The sequence below is a fragment of the Barbus barbus genome, assembly GCF_936440315.1.
Source record: "Barbus barbus genome assembly, chromosome: 46".
Taxonomy (NCBI): Eukaryota; Metazoa; Chordata; class Actinopteri; order Cypriniformes; family Cyprinidae; genus Barbus; species Barbus barbus.
Window position 1 is genome coordinate 22,281,794 of NC_136724.1, and position 23,735 is coordinate 22,305,528.

Sequence of the window (23,735 nt, forward strand, 5' to 3'; positions counted from 1 at the left end):
ATGTTGATCTGCTGAATTTCTTTTTTGTCTGAGGATGACAGATGAAGTTAAATGTATTTAGTTTACATTGTTCAACTTTTGAGTCATGCACAATATTAAATATATTAAGAAATAACTAAAAATAGTATAAATATCGGAATTAACTCAAACGTTACGTGGGAGATTATTTATGTAAAACAAAAAAATGCTATTAAATATAAATATTAAATGTGGCTTGAATTGTACAAAAAACAAGGAACATCAAATATGACATTCATAATATAGCAGACAAAATTAATTACAATTTTTTAATTACATACACAAACTGGTGCAATCAATTAATAAAATAGAATAAAAACTGACAATAAGAATAAGTGAAAAGTAAAGTTTTTCAATAACATCTTTTATAATGACTTCAGAGTATTGTTGCCAAATGTTCTTAAATAACCTTAAACCTCAGTTTAAAAAGCACACACATCATATTTTTTATTAGATAATTTAAAAAGACTTACTTTTGAGCACCAGTTCAGTTCCTCCACCAAAAGTGTACCACAGTGCTTCTTTCTAGTGAAAGCGTCGTACAAAAACCTCTGTCACACTCAAACTCCAGCAGAGAGAGAGAGAAACACACACACACACACTGATATGAGACTCAACATCAGCTCTTCTCAACATAAGCAATGTATTATTATAAAAACAGCACAAAATGTTCATCTTTAAAAATAATACTTATTGCATGAAGGTTGAAATTATTTGTTTCGTAATCACTCCCAAAATGTATTCACCGCATTTTCAATATACATAACTCTTCTAAATCCATTTAACTACTTTATAATGAAATCTTTAGGAAAGACATAAATGGTTATTCCCTATTGGATGACCTTTGATCTGTTGTACAGTACCATCAATTCATTTATTAGATAAAATAAAACTATATTAGCAAAGATATTGAGCAATTAAAATGGCAAAATCGTGTATCTCTACTGTCTTCCGGTAAATGATGTGGAGTGTGTTTGCATATTGATCAGATGCTTGAGTGCTCTGAGAGTGTTTATAGTGCTGTGAGTTTAACACTTCATCACTGACACACACAACAATCTTCATCAACATGACCTTCATCATCTTCATCTGGACTCTTTCATACTGCTTTATACTACAAGGTGAATAGTATATATTTGAAATAAATCATTTAAATAATATAATTTTAAAGCTGCTTTAAAATAAATGGACACATTTATAGACAAATAAATGTATAAATTTTATGGACTGATAAATGGTTTGTTTTTCAGGGTGTAAAGCTCAGATCACAGTCACTCAGACTCCTTCAGTGAAAACTGCCACACCAGGAGAAAATGTAGAGATGAGCTGTAAACTCAGTAGCCCTACACCCTGTAGCCCAAACCCATGTGTGGCCTGGTACTTACAGAAACCTGGAGAAGCTCCTAAACTCCTGATTTATTGGACCAAAAGCCTCCAGTCAGGAACTCCATCTAGATTCAGTGGCAGTGGATCTAACAGTGATTTCACTCTGACCATCAGTGGAGTCCAGACTGAAGATGCTGGACATTATTACTGTCAGAGTTTTCATTGCAGAACAGATTCTGCTGGTAGCTGTGAGGGTGATTATGTGTTCACACAGTGATAAAGAGTCGTACAAAAACCTCTGTCAGTCAGAGTCACAGAGACTGAACTGATCCTGCAGCTGTTCAAACACTCTCACACACACTCAACAGTGCAGAAACACAAATATGATCTTAATATCAGCTTTGTTGTACTTCATCTGTATTTTTAAAAATAATTAGAAACAGTTTTGATGTAGACCTAATGAGATTTTTTCTCTCTAATAATACTGTAAAGTATGTCACCAGCACATTAAAGCTGTTGCTGCTTGAATAGTTTATTCATCATCTTCCATAAAGCAGCTGTTAAGATCATACCAGTATAAACAAATACCAGGATTCAGTGCAAAAACCACTGAAAGTGACAAATCCTATATAACCAGGGGCGTAGTTTGTGTGGAGATGGGGGAAGGTAACCCCCCCAATAACCAAAACTAGCAAGTATCCCCCAAATATTTATACCACGGTTAATGGAAACCTAGAATCAGGCTATTTATTAATTATTTGAACCTTTTATAAGCGCTAACCTCACATATGAACCGAACAGAGCGCTTCTCAGCACAACATGACTGAAGAAGTTATTTTAATTGTGCACGAATCACACTATACTCTGTGCGCGTGCACCAGCGCGCTCGAGAAGTGAGAGAAGATTTGCGCGAGCCATTCCTATCACCAAGCTGATGGTAAAATATGCGATCTATTTGAATTCTATTGAGAAACTGACACTTTAAAATACTAATGGAGAAAGTCGAACATTATCTAAAAATAGGCACAAACTAAAAAGACTGATGAAAAGAGGAGAACAGATAATATTGCACAAGCACTAACATAATATTAAAATATTATTAAACTTCTCATGACCACCTTTACTATAATTTATCACGTTTTATTGTAGTGTGGTAAATTTTGTATAACTTGTAGAATTTATTATAGATAATCTGTTAAGGGAATAGATTTTTCCCTAAAGATTTATATTACAACTGTGGCATGTTGTAGCTATTGTTTCTAAAGGCTGTTGTTTCTCATAACAAATGCAATATAGATTAATAAAAAAAGGAATTATTAGCCTGGTAATGATTAATAGGCTAGCCTTATAACAAATGCTTCAGTTAAGAACTATGGTGTTTTTTCATAAGAGCAAGCACAAGTCAGAATCGAGAGCCAATGGGTTTAATGATGAGTGATGGAGAAACCTTCAGATATTCCAATGATGGCACAGATTACATCATTAAGAGCCTGATGAACTGTTGAGGAGTAAGAAATAATATCAATATAAAAAATGTTAAATTGACTTCCCGTATTGAATTAGAACATTGTCAAACTATAGCCTAAGTGTCTAAATAATATCAAATACATTATATCCATGTAAACAAGTAATTGTTAACTAGCCTTTTACTTTATTGCAGCTACGCAATCAACCAAATGTGCATGTGTGGTGGATAGCACAAAATACCATTTTACAAAAATAAACATTTATGCAAACCAACAAATAAATAAAGCTTAAGAGGGAGCATGACCCGGGGTCTACTTCAACCCCCCCAATGTTCAAACCAAAACTACACCCTTGAATATAACCATTATCAGATGCTCCACCATCCCAAAGTCTGGTCTAGCGGTGTAATGATTCACTCGTTTCCTCGATGTATTATTACAAATCCTGCCAATGGATCTGACTCTCACATGAGCAGGTGACGGCTCTCTCAAAATAACACTAGTTACAGTCAACGACAGAACAACTCGTAAGCTGTCAAGCCATTGTGCGGACACCGAAGCAAAGCACTTTCATTGTGTGGAAACCTCACCGTTATTTTTTATAAGATAAAATACTGTCATTTTACTAACATTGTTAATATTGGTGAGCAGATGTCATTTAATCATAATCTATGTGAATCAAATCATTCTGAATGAACAAAAATCATTCTTAAAAAAAAACAAACAAAAAAAACTATGAATCATGAATCAAATAACATTTACCCCTAGTCCAGTCACATATGTATCTACCAGTGAAGTGAAGTCTCCATCCAGTGACACTGCTCAATGAAACAAAATGAAGTAAAAGTGTTTTAGCTGAGCTCCATCTATTATTTGCACACAAACATCATCTTTACACGGCAGAGGCTCATGCAGAATAAAAATGACTTGAAAACACATGCCATTTTGGCACAAAACACAATTAAGCCCATAAAACAAATCAGTTTTCATCTCCACGTGATCATATTCATTTCTGTTTGATGAATTTCACCAAACACATTCAAACAAATGTTCAGACTTGTGATTCTTAATGAGCTTTTGTGTGTTTGTGTTTTTCTCTGTATAATGTGTCAATGATGAGAGCCATATGAAGAAATAAACGCTGTTAGTCGATTGACTGATGGAGGGTTTTTCCACAGAGAGTCACTTTGCATCGACACATGCTTCAGCGCTCCGAGTGTTTATAGCGTTCAGACTCAAACACTTTATAACACACTGCTGTTTACCACGGTACAAAACCAACAAACACAATGAATCTCTTCAGCAGCTTCATCTGGATTCTGACAGCTTTTATTCCAGGTAACAGAAGAGAAAGATGCTCATGTCTCAGTTATTAATGTTGATTTAATTTGATGAAACACATATAATGTTGTTGTCAGCAGCATCCAGAGGAATCACTGTGACTCAGCCTGAAGTTCTGACTGTTTCTGAAGGACAAGACGCCACTATAGAGTGTAAAACTAATCCTGGAATAGATAGCTGGGGTTTAGCTTGGTATCAGCAGAAACCTGGAGAAACTCCTAAACTCATCATTTATGATGTAAATGATCGTTATGGTAGCAGTTTCAGTCGATTCAGTGGGAATGGAGCACGAGGTGGAACAGATTTCTCTCTGGCCATCAGTGGAGTCCAGACTGAAGATGCTGGATATTATTACTGTCAGAGTCGACACTCTGTCAGTGGTAACTATGTGTTCACACAGTGATAAAGAGTCGTACAAAAACCTCCGTCAGTCAGAGTCACAGTGACTGAACTGATCCTGCAGCTGCTCAAACACTCACACTCAACAGTGAAGAAACACAAATATGATCTTAATGAGGTCCATCGTTATTTTTTGAAGATTATTAAAATAATTTTAATATACTGATAATTTTTTTCAGATCATTTATGGTATATCTCTTCTACTCTCAACTCATTTTTTTAATCCATGATATTTATGAGTATGTATTTGTATAGTGCATAATTTCTTACTAATTATACATTAATTTTCCAAACAGCATCAGCACGACATAAAGGTGTTGTTGCTTGAATAGTTCATTCATCATCTTCCAATCAAAAGTCTCCATCCCTTGTTACAGTTAATTGATAAGTTGCATAAATCTGATAAAACTACCACTGAAACTTCATAACTGTCTCTTCACTCCATCAGCAGAAGTGAAAATGATCCAGTTCAGAGTGTTTAACTAATAATCAAACAGTGAAACGTTGAGTTTTGAATTTTGAATTTTCATGGATATTAAATTAAATATAAAACATTTATTCAGTTTCCACTTACTACAGTAAATGTTAATCTAACACGTTATCTTCACTTTATCATCAACACGATATCCATCAATTTATCTAACACTATATGTGTGAGGTTCATGTTTCATGTATCTGCAGGTGTTTTTCATGGTCCATTGAGTGAAGTTTCTAAATTTTTAAATGTGAGCTAAAGCCCTGAAACAATGAAAGATCCGAAACAAAAAAAAAGACAAAAAAAGAGCACAAAAACAATTGTATTTTATTTATTGAGTAAATATTAATAGAATCACCACTGATAGTCTTGTATGAAGCACACAAAGCAGAGCAGATGCAGATCAGAGCGACTGAAGCTGGATGTGGAGAATCATGAGAAACACACAACAGTCTATAAACTCTATTAGCCATCTATATAGCCATCTATTCCAGGCTCAGAAATCTGAGAAACACACAACAGTCAACTCAAGAAAGCATATGTCTCCTTTCAGGTTCATAAAAAATACATGAACAATTATATTGAAAACAATGAAAGTTTGGTGAAATATATTGATTTGAAGAGTCGTTTTCATGATCAACGTCAGTGCAAGTTACTTTGATTAAAAGCATCAAAGATCAGATGTGAATAAACATAACTGCAGGAATTCATTACAATTTTGATGACAGCATGAGAAAACTGGGTACATTTGTTTAAAAAAATGAAAATATAACAATTATCTGGTATCTCTACTATAACATTAACAATAGCCTATACAAATACAAACAACTTTACTCATATGAAATATGAACAATATTACTTAAAAATCAACACACTAATCTGAAAATTTAAGTTTAATTACTGGCTTAAATTTGGTGCCAAAATGACAACCTGATAAACATTTTATTTCAGTGCACCTTTTTAACCAATTAGAATTTAATTATCAATGAAGAAAGCTGAGCTGAAACACTGAAAAATCAAGTTATTAAAAAATTATTATATTTAAATGACGGAAATGATTATAGTTCACTGGATGAAAACAAAGATGCCATGACACTGAAAATCATCTTTATAATGTTGACTGTAAAACATTCAATGTCAACTAAAAATAAAATTAAAATATAAATAAATATAAATATAAATTTTATAAATGAGCAGAAAATTGCATAGTTTCTAAAGAACAACAAAGTGTTTAACAGTCAGTTGTTGTAGTAATAATGTTAATATCTGATGATTTACTTACTGCCAACATCCAGTTTGGTGCCGCTGCCGAAACAAACTAATAGAGCAGCTGAACAAAAACCTCCTGAACGCTTCACTAACTGAACAAACACACATCAACAAACACATCCACTCACAGCACAAACTACCTTACTTTACTTCATCTGCTTTATGCAGTCTGAAGCATGAAACTGTATTTATGGTAGCATTTACTTTATATCATGTGTGATGTGACTCACAATCAGACTCAGTGATTGACAGAGACGTGTGTGCGATGATCCTCATGTCTGTGAAAAACCTGCAGGAACATCCATGGATTTGGCATTAAATTTAGGAATCAACAGTCCTCTATTTCTATCCAACTCCAGTCAAAAATATTCTCAAAGTCTCACAGGAGAGAGTCAGGTTAATATATACAGTTGGTATTGTAGATTTATTCAGAAGTGAATGATCTAATACAATTTATAACAGATTGGCTATAAGATAAAATATGCTAAATATTTTTTTCATTTCAGTAATTGTGTGTCCGTTAATGAGCGACTGTGTTCAGGTAAATGATGTGGAGTGTGTTTGCATATTGATCAGATGCTTGAGTGCTCTGAGAGTGTTTATAGTGCTGTGAGTTTAACACTTCATCACTGACACACGCAACAATCTTCATCAACATGACCTTCATCATCATCATCTTCATCTGGACTCTTTCATACTGCTTCATACTACAAGGTGAATTTTATATATTTAAAATAAACAATATTGATTAAATAATTCATGTCAAATAACACATTTTAATGGACTAACAAATGGTTTGTTTTTCAGGGTGTAGAGCTCAGATCACAGTCACTCAGACTCCTTCAGTGAAAACTGCCACACCAGGAGAAAATGTTGTGATGAGCTGTAAATTCAGTTCTGCTCCAAGCTGCAGCCCACCATGTGTGGCCTGGTACTTACAGAAACCTGGAGAAGCTCCTAAACTCCTGATTTATTTAACAAACCGTCTCGAGTCAGGAACTCCATCTAGATTCAGTGGCAGTGGATCTAACAGTGATTTCTCTCTGACCATCAGTGGAGTCCAGACTGAAGATGCTGGACATTATTACTGTCAGAGTTACCACAGCAGTGGTACGGTGTTCACACAGTGATAAAGAGTCGTACAAAAACCTCTGTCAGTCAGAGTCACAGAGACTGAACTGATCCTGCAGCTGCTCAAACACTATCACTCACTACTGACACACAGAGACAAACACAGCAACTACACATGAGCTCAGAACTGAGTTAGGAGTCAAATCAGCTCTACTAGACTGAGATCTGTGCTGTGACAGACGGGTTTGACTCAACTATGCTCAGAATCAGAAAACACAGGGTATAAGATGATATTAAACAAACAATAATGTTGCCAAATGTTGTACTATACATCATACTACACTCATATCTAATTTTGAAATCAAGTTCACGTTTATTTTTATAGCACAACGATACAAATCGTTGCAAAGCAGCTCTACAGGAAATTAAGTTTCCACAATATATTTATATATTGCAGAACCTTAATATATTTAACTTATGGCAAAAATCATATAGTAAAGTCATTTGTATCACCAGCAACAAAGATGTTCTTAAGCAGTTTCTCAAGTAGCTCCTTCATCTCAAGCTGATAAATGTTTCACTCATAACTCATTTCTCATGAGCAGAAGTGAAACTGTTCAGATCAGAGTGCTGAACCGATCAAACAGAGAAACTGTGAGTTTGAGGTGAAAATCAGATTTGCATTGACAGCTTTAGTGATTCTGATCGTCTCAGAATAGAGCAGCTCCGTCTCCAGAGACCATGTTCAAACCCCAAGAGCTTCAGTTCACATTTACTGCTAAACGCAGCTGTTCTCAACTATTACAATCATCAACAGCAGCTGAAAGAAAATTCTCATTTCATACTGACTCGAAGCACTTATGTAAATGCATTTATGTACAGACTAAACAGTGATCTGCTTGTTTTTAGTTTACCAGGGATTTGTTGATCAAAAAGAGTGACAGTATTAGTTGGTATGCTGTAACATATGAATGATGCACAAACTATGCTTTTTGTGGTGTTATGAATATTTTTATTTTGTTTTATTCTTTTTTTCTATCCTAAGAGTCGCAGAAACTGGCATCAAGGTGAGAATAGGGAGAAAATGGAGCACACAGGAAGCGATGGAAGCGATTTCAGGAGCGAATGAGTGCTGTGGAAACCTAAAAACATGAACAGACAGTGGCATGACTGGGCTTGAAGCAAAGAAAGGTGCAAAATGATTCAGAAGGAACCAACAGGGGCTGAAAAAACATGAGTCAGCAGGATGGCAGAGATGCCACAGGTGTGGATCAGGTGGGAAGCAGCAACAGGTTACATTTGTGCTTTATGGACCCTTAAAAATAAAGGTTTCAAATAGGGTTTGCAGTCATGCCATAAAAGAACAATTTTAGATTATAGAAATAAAAAAATCAGAAGTGTATATCAGTGAATATCCAGGGACACAAACTACTCTACTTCATTCTCAAATATGGTGGTTTTAAAAATTTAAAATGCGGGATCATTTATGTCATTCATGAAATTCCTAATTAAATGTGACGAGACACGAACGTTTTACGTTATTATTTGCAAGTAGCTCAAAATTATTATAGCCTACTACCAACTAGAATTTCTTTCACTATTCCATTTATGCATGCTTTATAAAAATCAAGTCACGGCTACGGCCTTGTTTGTGCCGATAGATGAACTTAATAAATGAGGACATAACTTATCTTGTCAAGCGTTAGTCTGTCTCTCAGATAGTTGAGCCGTTGAGGACACATCTCTAGCAAGCTTTTCAGACATGTGGCAATGTACTGTGTGTATGAGTGTGTGAGAATGTAACCCACTGACCCAATAGCCCAGTGTGAAATGATTTATAACAGTTGTTCAGACTTCTGATAATGTGGCAAGCTGATACAGTAGTCAAACTACACACGACCCCAAAACTGATGCATATGCATTGGATAATTGACATCATGCTTCAGTTTAATCATCCAGCATGTTATTGTACTCCCTGTTGCATTGACACTCTTGAAACATTTGCTATAATTAAATGGCATGCATTGATTTGATAATAAGCGTGACATAATGGCCTCATGCATGCCTTTGAAACTGTAGCTTGTTACTAAGGTTTATTGCAAACCAGTTATTTTAGAGTCACTGATATACTATTGTACATTTTATACATATACTATTAGGCTATACTATTATATTTTTTGTAGAAATTGTTAGTAAATTTGACAAATAATGACAATGAAATTAATCGTGATAATTGCATTGAATTAAACATCACATTTTGAAGTATGAAACTAGAAAACTACTTCAGTCTTTTTCCTCATAAAACTTACTCTTCTACAATCTGTTTTATTTACAGCTTTGTAGTTTAGTATTTAATAAGATTTTACTTTGTATTTTCATTTAAATTCATGAAGTTTTAGTTTTTAGTATTAGTTTATTTCAAGTTGTTTTAGTACTTCAACTTACACTTCATGAAAATGGGAAATGCTTTAGTGAATTATAATATCCCAGTTTCAGACTGAATTGAGTTATTTTGTCATATTTTATTTAATGTACTGAGCTTAGTTTATTAGTAGGCTACATTTGCTTTTTCTGTACGATGCCTATAATTTTACAGCTAAATGTAACAAAAACAAAAAATTAATACATTTAAAAAATATATATATAAACAGATCCTGTACATTACAACCTCATTTGATGACAGAGGAAACTTTCTGGGTTAGTTCTTAATAGTAATGCTTTACCTGTCTTCTTGATTTGAGGCACCATAATTTTTGTGCTTGAAGGCATTTTGATTTGAGTTTGTCTGAATGTAATGTGTCTGGATATGATGCAGCAGCTCTTTTATAAGAGACATATAGTGCAGAGAGATGGGCACAGGGCCACTAGATACCATAAGGAGGGCATTTCCAATGTCACACTTTGGCCAAATAAAAGGCAGCATATCAGAAATACAAATGCACAGACAGACACGTCACTGGAGCAGAGTAACCGATAACAAACTGGGCCAAATGACACACACACACACACACACACACACACACACACACCCCAGCAGATGTAAAGGGAGGCTGCCATCAGGGTTATTATAGTTAAATTAAACCATTAAAAAAAAAAAAAAAAGACTATAAATGAACCACATTTCCATTTAAAGCACTAAAATGACAAACTAAGATGGAAATAACATGAAAAACTAATATATAGCTCGCGAGCGTCTGTTCTACCTTTGGCATGATGGCATCGCCCTATAGCCGCGCTCATTCAAACCCGCGACAGTCCCATAATAGTCAGATGCGGAAATGATGAGACGGACCGAGTACGGTCTTCCCCACGATCTACAGACCTCAGTATGCAGATCGGGAAAACCGGCAGGCTCCGACGCGGAGGTAGCGGCCGAGCGCGCAAGAAATCAACAATGCCCCCTCACTGAACGCAACGGCCGCGTGCACCGCTCCCAGGCAAGCCACGCACTGCTCGTGTTGGAGACACACACGGTTTGAGCAAGCGTGACTTACCCTCGCCCTTAGTGCCACTCTTAGACATGATACTGGTGGATGCAAATCAGTGTAGTGTCTTATCGAGTGCAGTTTTATGTATTCCTTGTGAAGTGCTCGAGCAGACAACAGAATAGAACAGACACACATAGAGCGCGGTTCTGAATGACAGAAGGCTGACGCCGGCTTTGCCGCACGTGCTTTTATGCTTCCTGGTCTCTGACGTCACCCGCCTGTGACGTCGCGCCCTTCCATTGGACAGAGTACACAGCAGATTCAGAGCCGGTCACGCAGGGGCGTTCCCAAAGCGTGGTGACGCAGCTCGGGTTCCCGAGAAGGAACCATTACGCCTATGGGATGTCCCCACTTTTCACAAAAACAAACGTGTGTGTGTGTGTGTGCGGGTGCGTGTGCGTGTGCGTGTGTGTGTGCGTGTGTGTGTGTTTGTGTGTGTGTGTGTGTGTGTGTGTGTGTGTTTGTGTGTGTGTGTGTGTTTGTTTGTGTGTGTGTGTGTGCGTGTGTACAGTAGTGACAGAATAATCTTTTTATATACCTGCATTAATTTGACCCAAAACACTGATCTTCAAAGTGAAAACATTGTTTATATGAAATTATTATAAATGTAGTTTTGACCTCTATAGGCTGTTCCATCCACATTTAAAAAATATTTAAATTAGCCTACCTTATATGTTTATATAGGCTATTTCACGTTTGCTTTTTTTTTAACGAAATCAGTCAGCATGAAAGTCGAAATAAATTCAAATTAAAGTCACCAGAGGCGGTGACTTACATTTTTGTAAGTTACATGTTTGTAGTTGCATTGCCTTTTTGTTTTTTAGTGTGTTTGTGCATGTTTGGTCAATCTTTTATTCAGACAAATGTGGCTTAAATGTCCAATTCTATGTGCATCTGATTGCCTTGTGTACTATGCATCATCATTCAGGTGTCAACTGAATTTGAGCTTTAAATATCACTGCCACGATAAACGTTACTGTCCCGCTGTTTGGCGATGATGTGCATGAAAACTTGCAGTCTTGCATCTTCGATTTTCTTCTTGTTTAATGTGTTTTAAATGACAGTGGCTTGAAACAGATGATAAAGTGCTGCAGTTCTACGGATGTTTTGCCCTCCGCGCCAGAAATCAAGGAGGAATAAACAAAAAAAAAACATTTTAGATCCAATGACGGAAAAAACTAGACCCAAACGCTGTTGTTTGTTCTATAAAACACCTGTTTGTCAACTGTCCTCATGTTCTCTGAATACTGAATATTTAATATAAACATGCACACTTGTATGAAGGTCAAATTTATTCCACTGGATTTCAGAATGAGATTTTATTTAATATATGCCTGGCTGAAATGTGAAGAATAAACATTTGACCCCGACGTGATTTGAACACGCAACCTTCTGATCTGGAGTCAGACGCGCTACCGTTGCGCCACAAGGCCCTGTGGTTCAAGCCCTGGAATTATCCCATAGGATTTCATTCTGCTAGTCTTGTCTATTTATATTACCTTATTGCGTGTCAGGATCAAACCTCAGGACGCCGATAATGTTTTTCAGGCTGATACGGAGGTTCATTTTAAGAAAGTGAAGCAGGAGCATTTATAGTGCTGCAGCTCCATCTAGTGATCTGTACATGTAAGTCAGTAAATGTGATTTAATGTTCAAACATTGTAAATAAAATGAATATATAAGTATTTAATAATATAAAGAATAATTAATTATATAATAATAATATAAATTAATAAAATAGTATGATACAATCGTATAAAATATTAATATTATATACTCATTATATATTCATATTTAATGAGCCAAAAAGAATGCATGTCACACCTCTGTTTATCAGTTTGCACTGGCTAGCTGCTCGCATACAATTCAAGGCATTTTTGAATATTTGAATGCTTGAATTTTTATAGAAGAGAGTAATTATTATTATTATTATTATGTAAGACCTACCGCCAACATGTGACTAAATTTCATAATCATACTCGGAATATAACTCGTGCTTTTGAATTAAATACTTCATATTTGGAGAGTAAATAAAGTTTTGACCCCGACGTGATTTGAACACGCAACCTTCTGATCTGGAGTCAGACGCGCTACCGTTGCGCCACGAGGCCCTGTGGACAGAGGTATTACAATATGAAGGTGGTTTATGAGGACACTGCCTATGTCCCTGTAATTCAAAAGGCTTAAAAAACATACTAAATGGTGTTTTTTAGAAAATCTAAAAATGCACAAAGTCTCCTGTGAGGGCTAAGTTTAGGTGTAGGGTTGGTGTAGGGCAATAGCACACACAGTTTGTTCAGTATAAAAACCATTACGCCTATGGAGAGTCCCCATAAACCACAAAAACCAACATATGTGTCTGTGTCTGTCTGTGTGTGTGTGTGTGTGAGAGAGAGAGAGAGAGAGAGAGAGAGATGAAATGTTACACAAATATTGAAGAAAAAACTCAAGGTAAAAAAAAGCACTAATAGAATGTTTATATTAATTCATAAACTGCTGTCTATGAAATTATAAAGCAAAACAAAGGAGCCAAACATGTTTAAAATATAATTACAACCATGAATATATTACATACAATACATAATTTATGTTGAAAATGTTAAAGATGTTAAATAAATGAATAAATAGAAACATAATTGAACATAAATGCATAAATATCCGATTTGTATGTATATTGTGATTTAAAAATGCCTGTAATATTTTATACACAAAATCTTGTTTTTAATAAATGTTGACATTTTAACATATTTTCCAACAGAAAAAAATGTGGCAATCACAAAACACTTCAAATAAATAATATAAACACAGTCAGTCTTTAATATTATTGTAATGAGAAATAACATTAATACAATTCATGATAAAATGAAGAACAAATGAACACATTTACTAATTGCATGTTGATGAAATTCAAGTCAATAATGTAAATAAGAAATAAAAAAAAAAACATAGGTCACATTGCAACTCAATATGATTGTCTCTCAGATGCACATGGTGTGTACAAGCCAACTGAACGACAGTGATGCCATTAGACAGATACTTCAGATTGTGTCTCTTCACCCGTCCAGCAGCGATCCCTGATACACACGCCAGATATGGGATGAGACTCTATTAATAAAATCAGCATGAGCCTGGCAATATGAGTGGAGTATCAAACTCCCGGGGGATTATACAGGAATGAAGCCGCAAAAGCCAAAATATAATTAAAGATCAGTTCATTAGGATCTAAACTAAGCATAGGCGTAATTTACGGGTGGGACGGGTGGGACATGTCCCCACCACTTTTTACCAGGCTCGATATTGTCCCCACCACTTTTAAAAAGTAACTGAAAAATAGATTGCGTAAGATATGTATTAAAGGAAAAGCACCATCTACAAATCGTCACTCTTCATAATCTAATTCATTCATTTAACAATTTTTTTCCGCCGGTCAGAAGCTTTTCAACATCCTCAAAGATGAATATTAAGTCTCGTTGTGAAACTATCGCGAGATACGCGATATGCGTCATGGGATATGTAGTTTCCTTTCCCTATAATTAATTAGTCTACAGATCCTGTACCTCTTTTAAAATGTATTTGTAGTCTACAATGTTAATACTGTATTTTAGTCTTAAGGTCTCTGCACACTGAGTCCGAAATTTTCGCATGCGTTTTTTCGCATTCGCAATCTTAAAAATTCGTCACGCACAGAGACCTTGCACACTGTAAGTAAGTCGTGACGTATTGTCAAGTACGTCAAGTATTGTCACTGAGTCCAATGCGTTTTAATTAATCCGTTGCGAAAGAATTCGCAAAACTATACAAAATGTCTTCAAGCAGTGAGGATGATTTTGTTGGCCTCTCTCTTTTTAAAAAAAGAAAAAGAAAAAGGAAATATTGGGTCCATCCAATCCTTAGATTGCGCAGAGAGGAAGGAGAGTTCCACCTCCTTATCAAAGAGCTGCGGGATTATCCCGAGAGATTCAAAGTTTATTTCAGGATGTCAGTGCCTCAGTTTGATATTTTGCTAGCGATACTGAATCCACATATTAAAAAGAAGACCACCAATTTCCGTGAACCAATTGATCCTGAACAGAGACTGTCTGAGGTATGGATACACCAACAGACACACACACACCCCGAACTGCGGCATCGGAAAGGTGCGCGCCAGGCATAAAAAAATAGGCTACAGCAGTTCTTTATATTCTGTATTCCGCAATTTGTTTGTCATAAAGTGCTCTGTGCTGCAAGACAAAGTGTATTAATTTGTCTGACACCATTTTGGCTTTCGCTGTGGCTTTTTTTGTACGGTGGCTCTGAATGGTCAAAACACCTTCTCAAAGCATCTCAAAATGCTTTATACGGATGCGAAAAACGCAAAAAAATCGAACCCGATCCGATTTTTTTTTGACGGACGACAATTTCGGAGGCAGTGTGCAAACGTGATTGACAACGTGAGGTCGTATTTATTTTTCAACGTGCGAAAATTTCGGACGAAAAATTCGGACTCAGTGTGTAATGGCCTTTACTGTGCGTGGCTGCTTCACTAAAAAGCTTCTTATATCACTTCCACGCTTTCTTTTGGACATTTTGTTGATGTTTTAACATTTATGCTATAGGTAGCAACATTTACCGTTAACTAGCCTTTACATGTGGGGTGGGGGAGGAAAAATAGAGCTTTTATAAAAACGTCATAAAAAAAAAAAGATTCGTCAAAACAATTTCATTTATTTAATTAATAAAGGTAGTTTAACTATTTCAAACACAAATTAACTCTCATTCATGTTTTACACAAGGTTTTGCGTAGTTCAGGATTGGTTAAATTATTTGATTGGATGAGGAAACATTTTGTGGGCTTGTCTTGACTCTTGACGTAATGTTGATTCTTCGTTCAGCGCGTGCATTGATCACACCTACTTTTAGCAAGTTGTCCTTTTAGCAAGTTGTTCCACATTGTGAATGTTACGTTTTTCTTATTTGGATGTTTATAGACATATTTGTGAATGTGATGCATGTGTGGAAATTAAGTGCATTTCCAACTCTGAACTCAGTCCCCAAGTAAATTCGGTTATTAAATAAACAAATAGCAAAACGTTTTGTGCGGTGTCCCCACCACTTTTCAAAGCAAAGTTACGCCACTGAAACTAAGTATCTGCATCCAGAAAGACAATATACATGTGTCGTCTTGAGGGAGAGACTGTAGGCGTCTGACTCTAAACCGATGGAGGTATGTTTAGAAAACCTGTCTGAAAACAGTCAGTGTTTAGGCACACATCATTTCAAATCAATGTTACAAATATACATTTATTTGAATATAATTCAATAATCATTAATAATGAAGTAATAATTTAATGTTTCCATATAATAATTTTACATTATTATTTCTAATGTAACATAGTAATGCATTTCTAATAAATATTTATTTTAAATTAAAACCATGTTTTCAAAAACACTTTTTAAATATACAGTATATTGATATATATTATACACTGTATTATATTTACATTACTTTTAAATAATAAATAATATATGAAAGGGAAGCATTTATAACTAAATGATGATAAATATTAATATGATAAATTATGGTAAATATGTATATATTATATATTTAAAATAAATGTTAAAAATAAGAAAATATTTTAACATAAAATTTCCATAAATATTTAACATGTTAAATACAAATATTTCAACATTTTAATGTTTTTTTTTACATTTGTAAAACCTTTTATACAAATATTTACAAATAGATTTAAATATTATGATATATTCTTATATTTAATTTATTTCAAATAATATATTTTTAATCATTTTAAATAAATATTTAAAAACATTTAACACATTTAAAAAAATCATTTTTGGCAAATATTTTTAAATTATATTTTAAATATACAGTATATCAATACATTATACAGTATATATTAATATTTATAAATAATATATACACACATACATATATCCTCCTGAGTACCAAACATTTTTTTTGTGTGAATTTTGTATTTTTTTCATGTCATTACATTGTTTAGAGCAATAGAAAAAAATAGAAAAATAAAATTTTTGAAAAATTATATTTTATTCATATGTTATGATATGTCCTCTGTTAAGGACACAGGACTCAGTTTTACTAAAAGATAGAATTATATAAATAGACATGAAAACACAAAGGGGGGGGGGGGGGGGGGGGGGGGGGGGTTAATCACCAATCAGTCCTCGACTTTTGACATGGTTAACCACCAGATCCTCCTGTCAACCCTATTGGCAATGGGCATCTCAGGAACCGCACTTCAGTGGCTTGAGTCTTACCTCTCAGATAGGTCCTTCAAGTTACCTTGGAGAGGTGAGGTATCCAAGTCGCAGCATCTAACTACTGGGTGCCTCAGGGCTCAGTTCTTGGACCACTTCTCTTCTCTGTCTATATGGCATCACCAGGCTCTATAATTCAGAAACATGGCTTTTCATATCACTGCTATGCTGATGACACTCAACTCTGCCTCTCATTCCATCCTGATGATCCGACGATAGCTGCTTGCATCTCACATTTCTTGCTGGATGAAGGACCATCAACTTCAACTCAACCTTGCCAAGACAGAACTGCTTGTGGTTCCATCAAACCTATCGTTTCATCACAATTTCACCATCCAGTTAGGCACATCAACTATAACTCCTTCAAAAACAGCCAGAGACCTTGGAGTGATGATTGATGATCAGCTGACTTTCTCAGAACACATTGCTAAAACTGCCTGGTCCTGCAGATTTGCTTTATTCAACATCAAGAAGATCAGGCGCTTTCTTTCAGAACATGCTACACAACTCTTTGTTCAGGCTCTTGTTCTGTCCAAGCTGGACTATTGCAATGCTCTCTTGGCAGGTCTTCCAGGCAGTTCTATCAAACCTTTACAATTAATCCAGAATATGGCAGCAAGATTAATTTTTAATGAGCCAAAAAGAATGCACGTCACACCTCTATTTATCAATTTGCACTGGCTACCAATAGCTGCTCGTATAAAATTCAAGGCATTAATGTCAAAAACCACCACTGTCTCTGCACCCCTTACCTAAATTAATTCATTCAGACTTATGTGCTATATGTTCATCTTCAAGAATCAGCTAAAAACACATCTCTTCCATCTTTATTTGACCTTCTAACTCTAGCACGCTCTATTCTAATTCTATTCTTAAAAAATACTAACATTAGCTGTTCTAATCTTTTTGTATTAAATCTGTTTTCTTTTTATTTGTTACAATTAACAAAAGCAAAAAAAGGCCTCTAACACTAGCTTGCTCTATTCTTTTTCTATTCTGTTTTCTTTTTATTTACTATATAATTAAAAAAAACTTGCTACGTGTACTGTGTTAAGCTAAATGAGACTTGTTATAGCACTTGCATATCATTGCTCTTTTGTTGATTTTGATTGCTTCCATTGTCCTCATTTGTAAGTTGCTTTGGATAAAAGCATCTGCTAAATGACTAAATGTAAATGTAAAAAAAAAAAAAAATGCTACGGATGGGTAAAAAAAAATAGATTTTTCAATTTTAATAGATTCTTATTTTTATGAACCAATAATGATTCTTAAATTCCAATCAACTCTCTTTTCAGTTGATGAATTAACAGTACATAAAGTGCACTTCTAAACCAATAAATCGCAACAGGCTAAGTTTTGTGCGTTGTTACTTGTTTTGATATGAAACAAAGTCTCAGATTTCAAATTCTGTCCATTTTATTAGGAAATTCAAGCAATACCGTTTTGGTGCTCTTTAATGTGGCATGATAGATCGCCGTAGACACCTCAGATCAAGCAAAGCGACAGCGCACATGAACTGATCATCTCTTTGGCTTTACTAATGGGTACTTGTTGTACTCATATATATACTCATTGTATATATATATATATATATAAGTATATATATATATATATATATATATATATATATATATATATATATATATATATATATATATATATATATATATATATATATATATATATATATACTTAAAATTATTAAATTGTTAAATTATCCTACTACTACTGTTTTGATCATAATCTTACTTTTCTGGCATACAACCTTTATTGTAATTAAGTCTATGACTTAGTCTATTTATTTATTTTTGGATCTTATGCATATGGGCATAACCTGTTGTAAAAAGTTATAAATCTAAACTATTCCATAAATAAAGAATAAAAAAAAAAAAGTTAAAATAATGTTTTGCAAATACTATATATTGTATTATACATTATACAGTATATTATATTACTATTGTTTTGTAAATATTGATATATGAATGGGTATGTGTGTGCAAACGAGTGTATACAAATGCTTGAGCATCCACCCCACAAAATCAGCAAATAATGCACAACAATAACACAGATTCAGCAGATTCTATCAAACACATGGACATAAATGAAGAAACCTTGTGATGTGCTCATGAGAAAGGGTGTTGAAAGAGCAACATCATGGCATTTTGTTTAGCTGGTGTAAAACGCTCTGTAAAATAACAACACCTTAGCACGTCTGTCAGCAAACACTCTTGTCATGTCCCTCATCTCCGGCTCTCCCTCCATCTCTCCAAACTTTCTTCTCAGACTTGGAAAATCCAGGAGGGGTTTCGAGTGTCAGTGCTTCTCTCTTCTCTCCCCCTGAATGGACTCCCTCCTTCACACTCTCTCCTTGCTTGGTGGGTAATTTGAGTTCCCTGAACGCTTTGAATAACCGAGGGACTGTGAAATAAAAAGCAAAAAAAGTGACACAAGCTGTCAGTCGAAGGAAGACGAGCAAGACGCAACCACAGCCATGCCTGAGCCCACAGAAGGTATTTCTCTCCATTTTATTCAGCCTTTTAGGCTTTATTCTTCATCTCCTGATAATTTAACTAGTATGTTTAGTAGTGCCAGAATTGATGGTGAAAGTCGTTACAAAACATGACAAGATTAGAAATTATACTAAATCACTTCTTTGATTGTTTTGCATGATTAAATCTGCATATTGTGCTATTGGTTATTTATCAGCGATTATTGCTTATTTATATCATAAGGGAATTGTTTTAAACAACACTGAGATTTGCTAATTTATAAATGTTATTTTTTTCTGATATATGACAGATATATTGTAATTTGTCATATATTGTGCTGTTTTTTCCTGCTTGTCATTGCTTTTAAAAATTCTCTGTGCACTTTCTTTAGCTTGTAAACTTTCTGAGGTCTCTAAACACATGCAAACTCCTCAAACAGCTCAAAATAACATTGGAATTAATAGTAGAAGCAATGCAGGAGGATGAAAGCTGAGGAGGAGAGGTGGCTCATAAATGAGGAAGGGTCAGTGTGAAGAGAAAGAGCTCAGCAGATGTATCAGGACAGAAAAATAAAGTTGCACAGATGGTAATATTTTCCTAAGCAGAGATGAAACACACCCTCTGCTCCTGTGTGAACACACTGGTCACGCTTCTGCTCTAAAATAATGAATGAATGAACAAAACCTGTATTAGACTAAAGCTGTGCAGTTTCTCATCACTATATTAATGATCTGACATGTTTTATTAGTATGCATGGTGGCATAGCTTTCGTGCACATGGCAAAGATATAGACATGGATAGATACCCAGACACCATGATTATTGTTTTATTATTATTTGTTTAGTCTTTTTTTTATTATATATTTTATTTTATATATATTTTTTACGTTATAAAACAAACTTTTTTTTTTTTTCTTTTTTTTTTAGTTTTGTGTGAATGTGTATATCTGTAATTTAATATGTTACTAATGCTTTGGCAATGTAAAGCCTTTTCACCAATCCAAAAGCCACTATAGATAGATAGAGAATATTTAAAACACTTTGGATGCTGGTGTTGGATGCAGGGTTGCCAAATCTGCATTTTTTGCACAGAACTGGGCTGATTTTAAACTGTTGTGGAGGGCTGATTTTCTCCCGTGGGTTAAAGGATTGAAATATTGTATAAATTACGTTTGACTGAAATGCTTGTATTGAAACATTTTGCATTCTATCTATGATAAAACTGTGGTAGATGTTAAGTTTTGTGAAGGACGGCCACTGGTAGGAAGCCTTAGCTGTGTTTATGATCACGCTGCATAACGGTGACTGTAAAATATGCATATTAGGTATGGAAATTACATTTTGAGTTTTGATATTTGGGATATGGTCATTAGGCTATATTGGGAGCAACTTTACCCCCCCTCAAACCCAGCAAAATATGGTCACCCTGTGTTAACAACATGTTAAAAACATGCTAATCATACTAGAAACATGCTAACAACAAGAAATTCTATAACAGATGCTAGAAACAAGCTAATCATGCTAACAACATGCTAGAAACATACTAACAACATGCTATTTTAGAAAAAGGCTTGCAACAAGCTAATTATGCTAACATAGGGTGACCATTCGTCTTCTTTTCCCCAGACATGTCCTCTTTTTGGACCCCCAAAAAATGCATCCAGTCACAATGTGTTAAATCATGCTAGAAACACATCTATCTAATATTTCTAATTTCAAGCTTTTACAACTGCTTCAAATTTTCAGGCTAGGCTTTCTCAAGCCAACTTCAAAGTTTGTTCACAAAATTTACTCATCTAGCTTTACTTAATATTTGATCTACTTTTTTATGCATAGATATAGGTTAGATGAATGATTTTATTTTATCTTATTTTGTTTTAAAGGTATTTTTATGTATTTATGTAGATGGATGGATGGATGGATGGATGGATAGATAGGTGCTCATTAAATCTTACGCTCTGTCAGACAGATGGCGATTTGCAGGTATACGGTGGTGAGATGTATTTCTTCCTCCTGTCATAGTAGTTTATCTTTTTTATCCATCCTGTTCTACTGAGTGTGTAAGACGAGAAACCGTGTGACAGTGTGAGAACGGGACGAGATGAAGCGCGTAGGGTGAACGTGTCCATTGCACATTTACCGGTCTTAGCACAATTCCACAACAGCTTACAGATCATTCACACAACAAGCCTGAGAATGCCTCCATCAAGTGTGTCACATGAAACTTTAAAAGCTTAATGTGCTTTCAAAAAACAGATAGGCCTACATTTAAAATGTGTTTGAATTGCATATAAAATTTCCATCTATTTGGATTACATTTATAAATTTAACGTGATGCATTTTGGAAAGAAACAGGTCAGATTTCTGCGCTCGAAAATGTCATGGCATGGTATATTAACTCTTTGCATCTATTTGATTTTATTTAAATAATCACATTGTCAGAATGCATGTTTGGAATCGGTTCATTGTGAAAACAATACAATTTATGAAATTTAACAAATGTGAATATGGTTCAAAATTGGAACAAACGATATTCTATGGAAGTTTGTTTCTTTCACGGTAAACAAAATAAAAAGGTAATTGTGATTTTTCATCTCATAATTCAGACTTTTTTCACACAATTCTGAAAACAGTGAGATATAAACTTAGAATTGTGAGATATTAATACAAAACTGGCCAAATATTAATTCAGAATTGCAATAAAAATCTCAGAATTGTGAGAAAAGTCAGAATTAAGAGATATAAACTCTGAATTGTGTGATTTAACTCAGAACTGCAAGATATAAACTCATTTACACTTTTTATTTATATTCCAGGGTGGAAAAACGAAAAGAAAAACAGAATTTGCAAGACATAAAATCAGAGAAAAAAGTTGTTTTTTTTAAAATCCATGGTGGAAACAAGCTTCCATAATATTCAGTTTGTTAAAATGCATGCGATCAAAACGATTAGATTGGATTTATTGATGACAAATATATAAACTAAGCCTCAGTTTATATTACAGAAATCACTGATGTATAACTGAAGATTCATGAATCTTAAACCCTATACACATTTGTCAAATGATTTTGAGACACTGGAAAACACAACGCCTAATTTAAGATGAGCAGAATCTGAAACCTTGAGCCACATTGGTGGAGATGTATTTTATCTGAGCGCTTTCGTTTAGAGCGAGTGTGTAAGTCCCTACTGGGATCTTATTAACAGTTCAGATGCTAATAAAAGCATGACCCTCGAGACCTTAACTAAAGCCATACCTACGGCCACATGACAGGCTGGACTGTATTTCATATGCCACAAAACCTAAACAGATTCTGAAGAAGGTTTTTGGTTCATCTAGAATCGGTGGCCTGTTCTTGTCTTTGACACTCCACAGTAAGATATAAATATCTCACGATGACCTTTGCCATTTCTGTTTTCACCTTACCATCCGGTCTGTAAATAACAGTTTATTAGACAACTTTATTTATTGTGGATTGAGTAAAAATAAGAGAAGTCAACAGTTAAGAAAGCTGTTGCTGTACACACAAAATAGCAATAGAAATCACATCATCTTTTCCCATGGCAAATCAATCCCTCCGACCGGTTAATTTCTCACTTTAACCTCTGCTACCTCACCCCACCTTTTGAATGAATGGCAGTAAATCGATCAGCAGTCTGTCAGCAGCGTTGATTTACACACCGTCGCTCTTATAAGGGTTCTTCCAGATGCTGTTGTCCGATATGGTAATGCCACAGAAGCCCAGGGGAGAGACGAGCTCTAAAAATACCATCATATGCTGCTGATAATCGCCACTTCAGTCTCCAGAGACTTTACTAGTGTGAAAGAACACTCTGGAGAGCTGATTTAATAGTATTTGCCACCATTAAAATGCAAAGTCTGCTGAAACTCAGGCTTCTATTTAAAGATGCACTTACGGTTTTCTAATTAAATAAAGTTGCACACATAAAGACATGAATACATTTTTAAAAATGTTTTTCACATGAGATAATCATGACCTTATTTAAAGCTAATTTATTTTAAAATATAATTTCTTGTAACCATATTAACATTAGTTTTGGTCAACTTAATGTATTCTTGCCAGAAAGTTATTTAAAAAAAAAAATAATAAAAACTT

General features: G+C 34.7%; 1 protein-coding gene and 2 gene segments (V, D, J or C); 2 read left to right on the forward strand and 1 right to left on the reverse strand.

The window, feature by feature from the left end:
• Nucleotides 1-23,735, forward strand: part of LOC306864845 (Ig kappa chain V-III region MOPC 63-like) — a 684,433-nt gene that overhangs the window by 3,060 nt on the left and 657,638 nt on the right.
• The window catches only part of LOC306864846 (Ig kappa chain V region K29-213-like), a 764,502-nt gene that overhangs the window by 1,097 nt on the left and 739,670 nt on the right, over nucleotides 1-23,735 (reverse strand).
• Nucleotides 6,951-23,735, forward strand: part of LOC306864992 (myosin-binding protein C, fast-type-like) — a gene marked incomplete at both ends in the record, with an annotated part of 38,608 nt that continues 21,823 nt past the window's right edge. Inside the window, 2 exons of the mRNA XM_079409325.1 lie at nucleotides 6,951-7,008; nucleotides 7,102-7,225. Coding sequence (XP_079265451.1) covers nucleotides 6,951-7,008; nucleotides 7,102-7,225 — 182 coding nt within the window. The remainder of the gene's footprint in view (nucleotides 7,009-7,101; nucleotides 7,226-23,735) is intronic.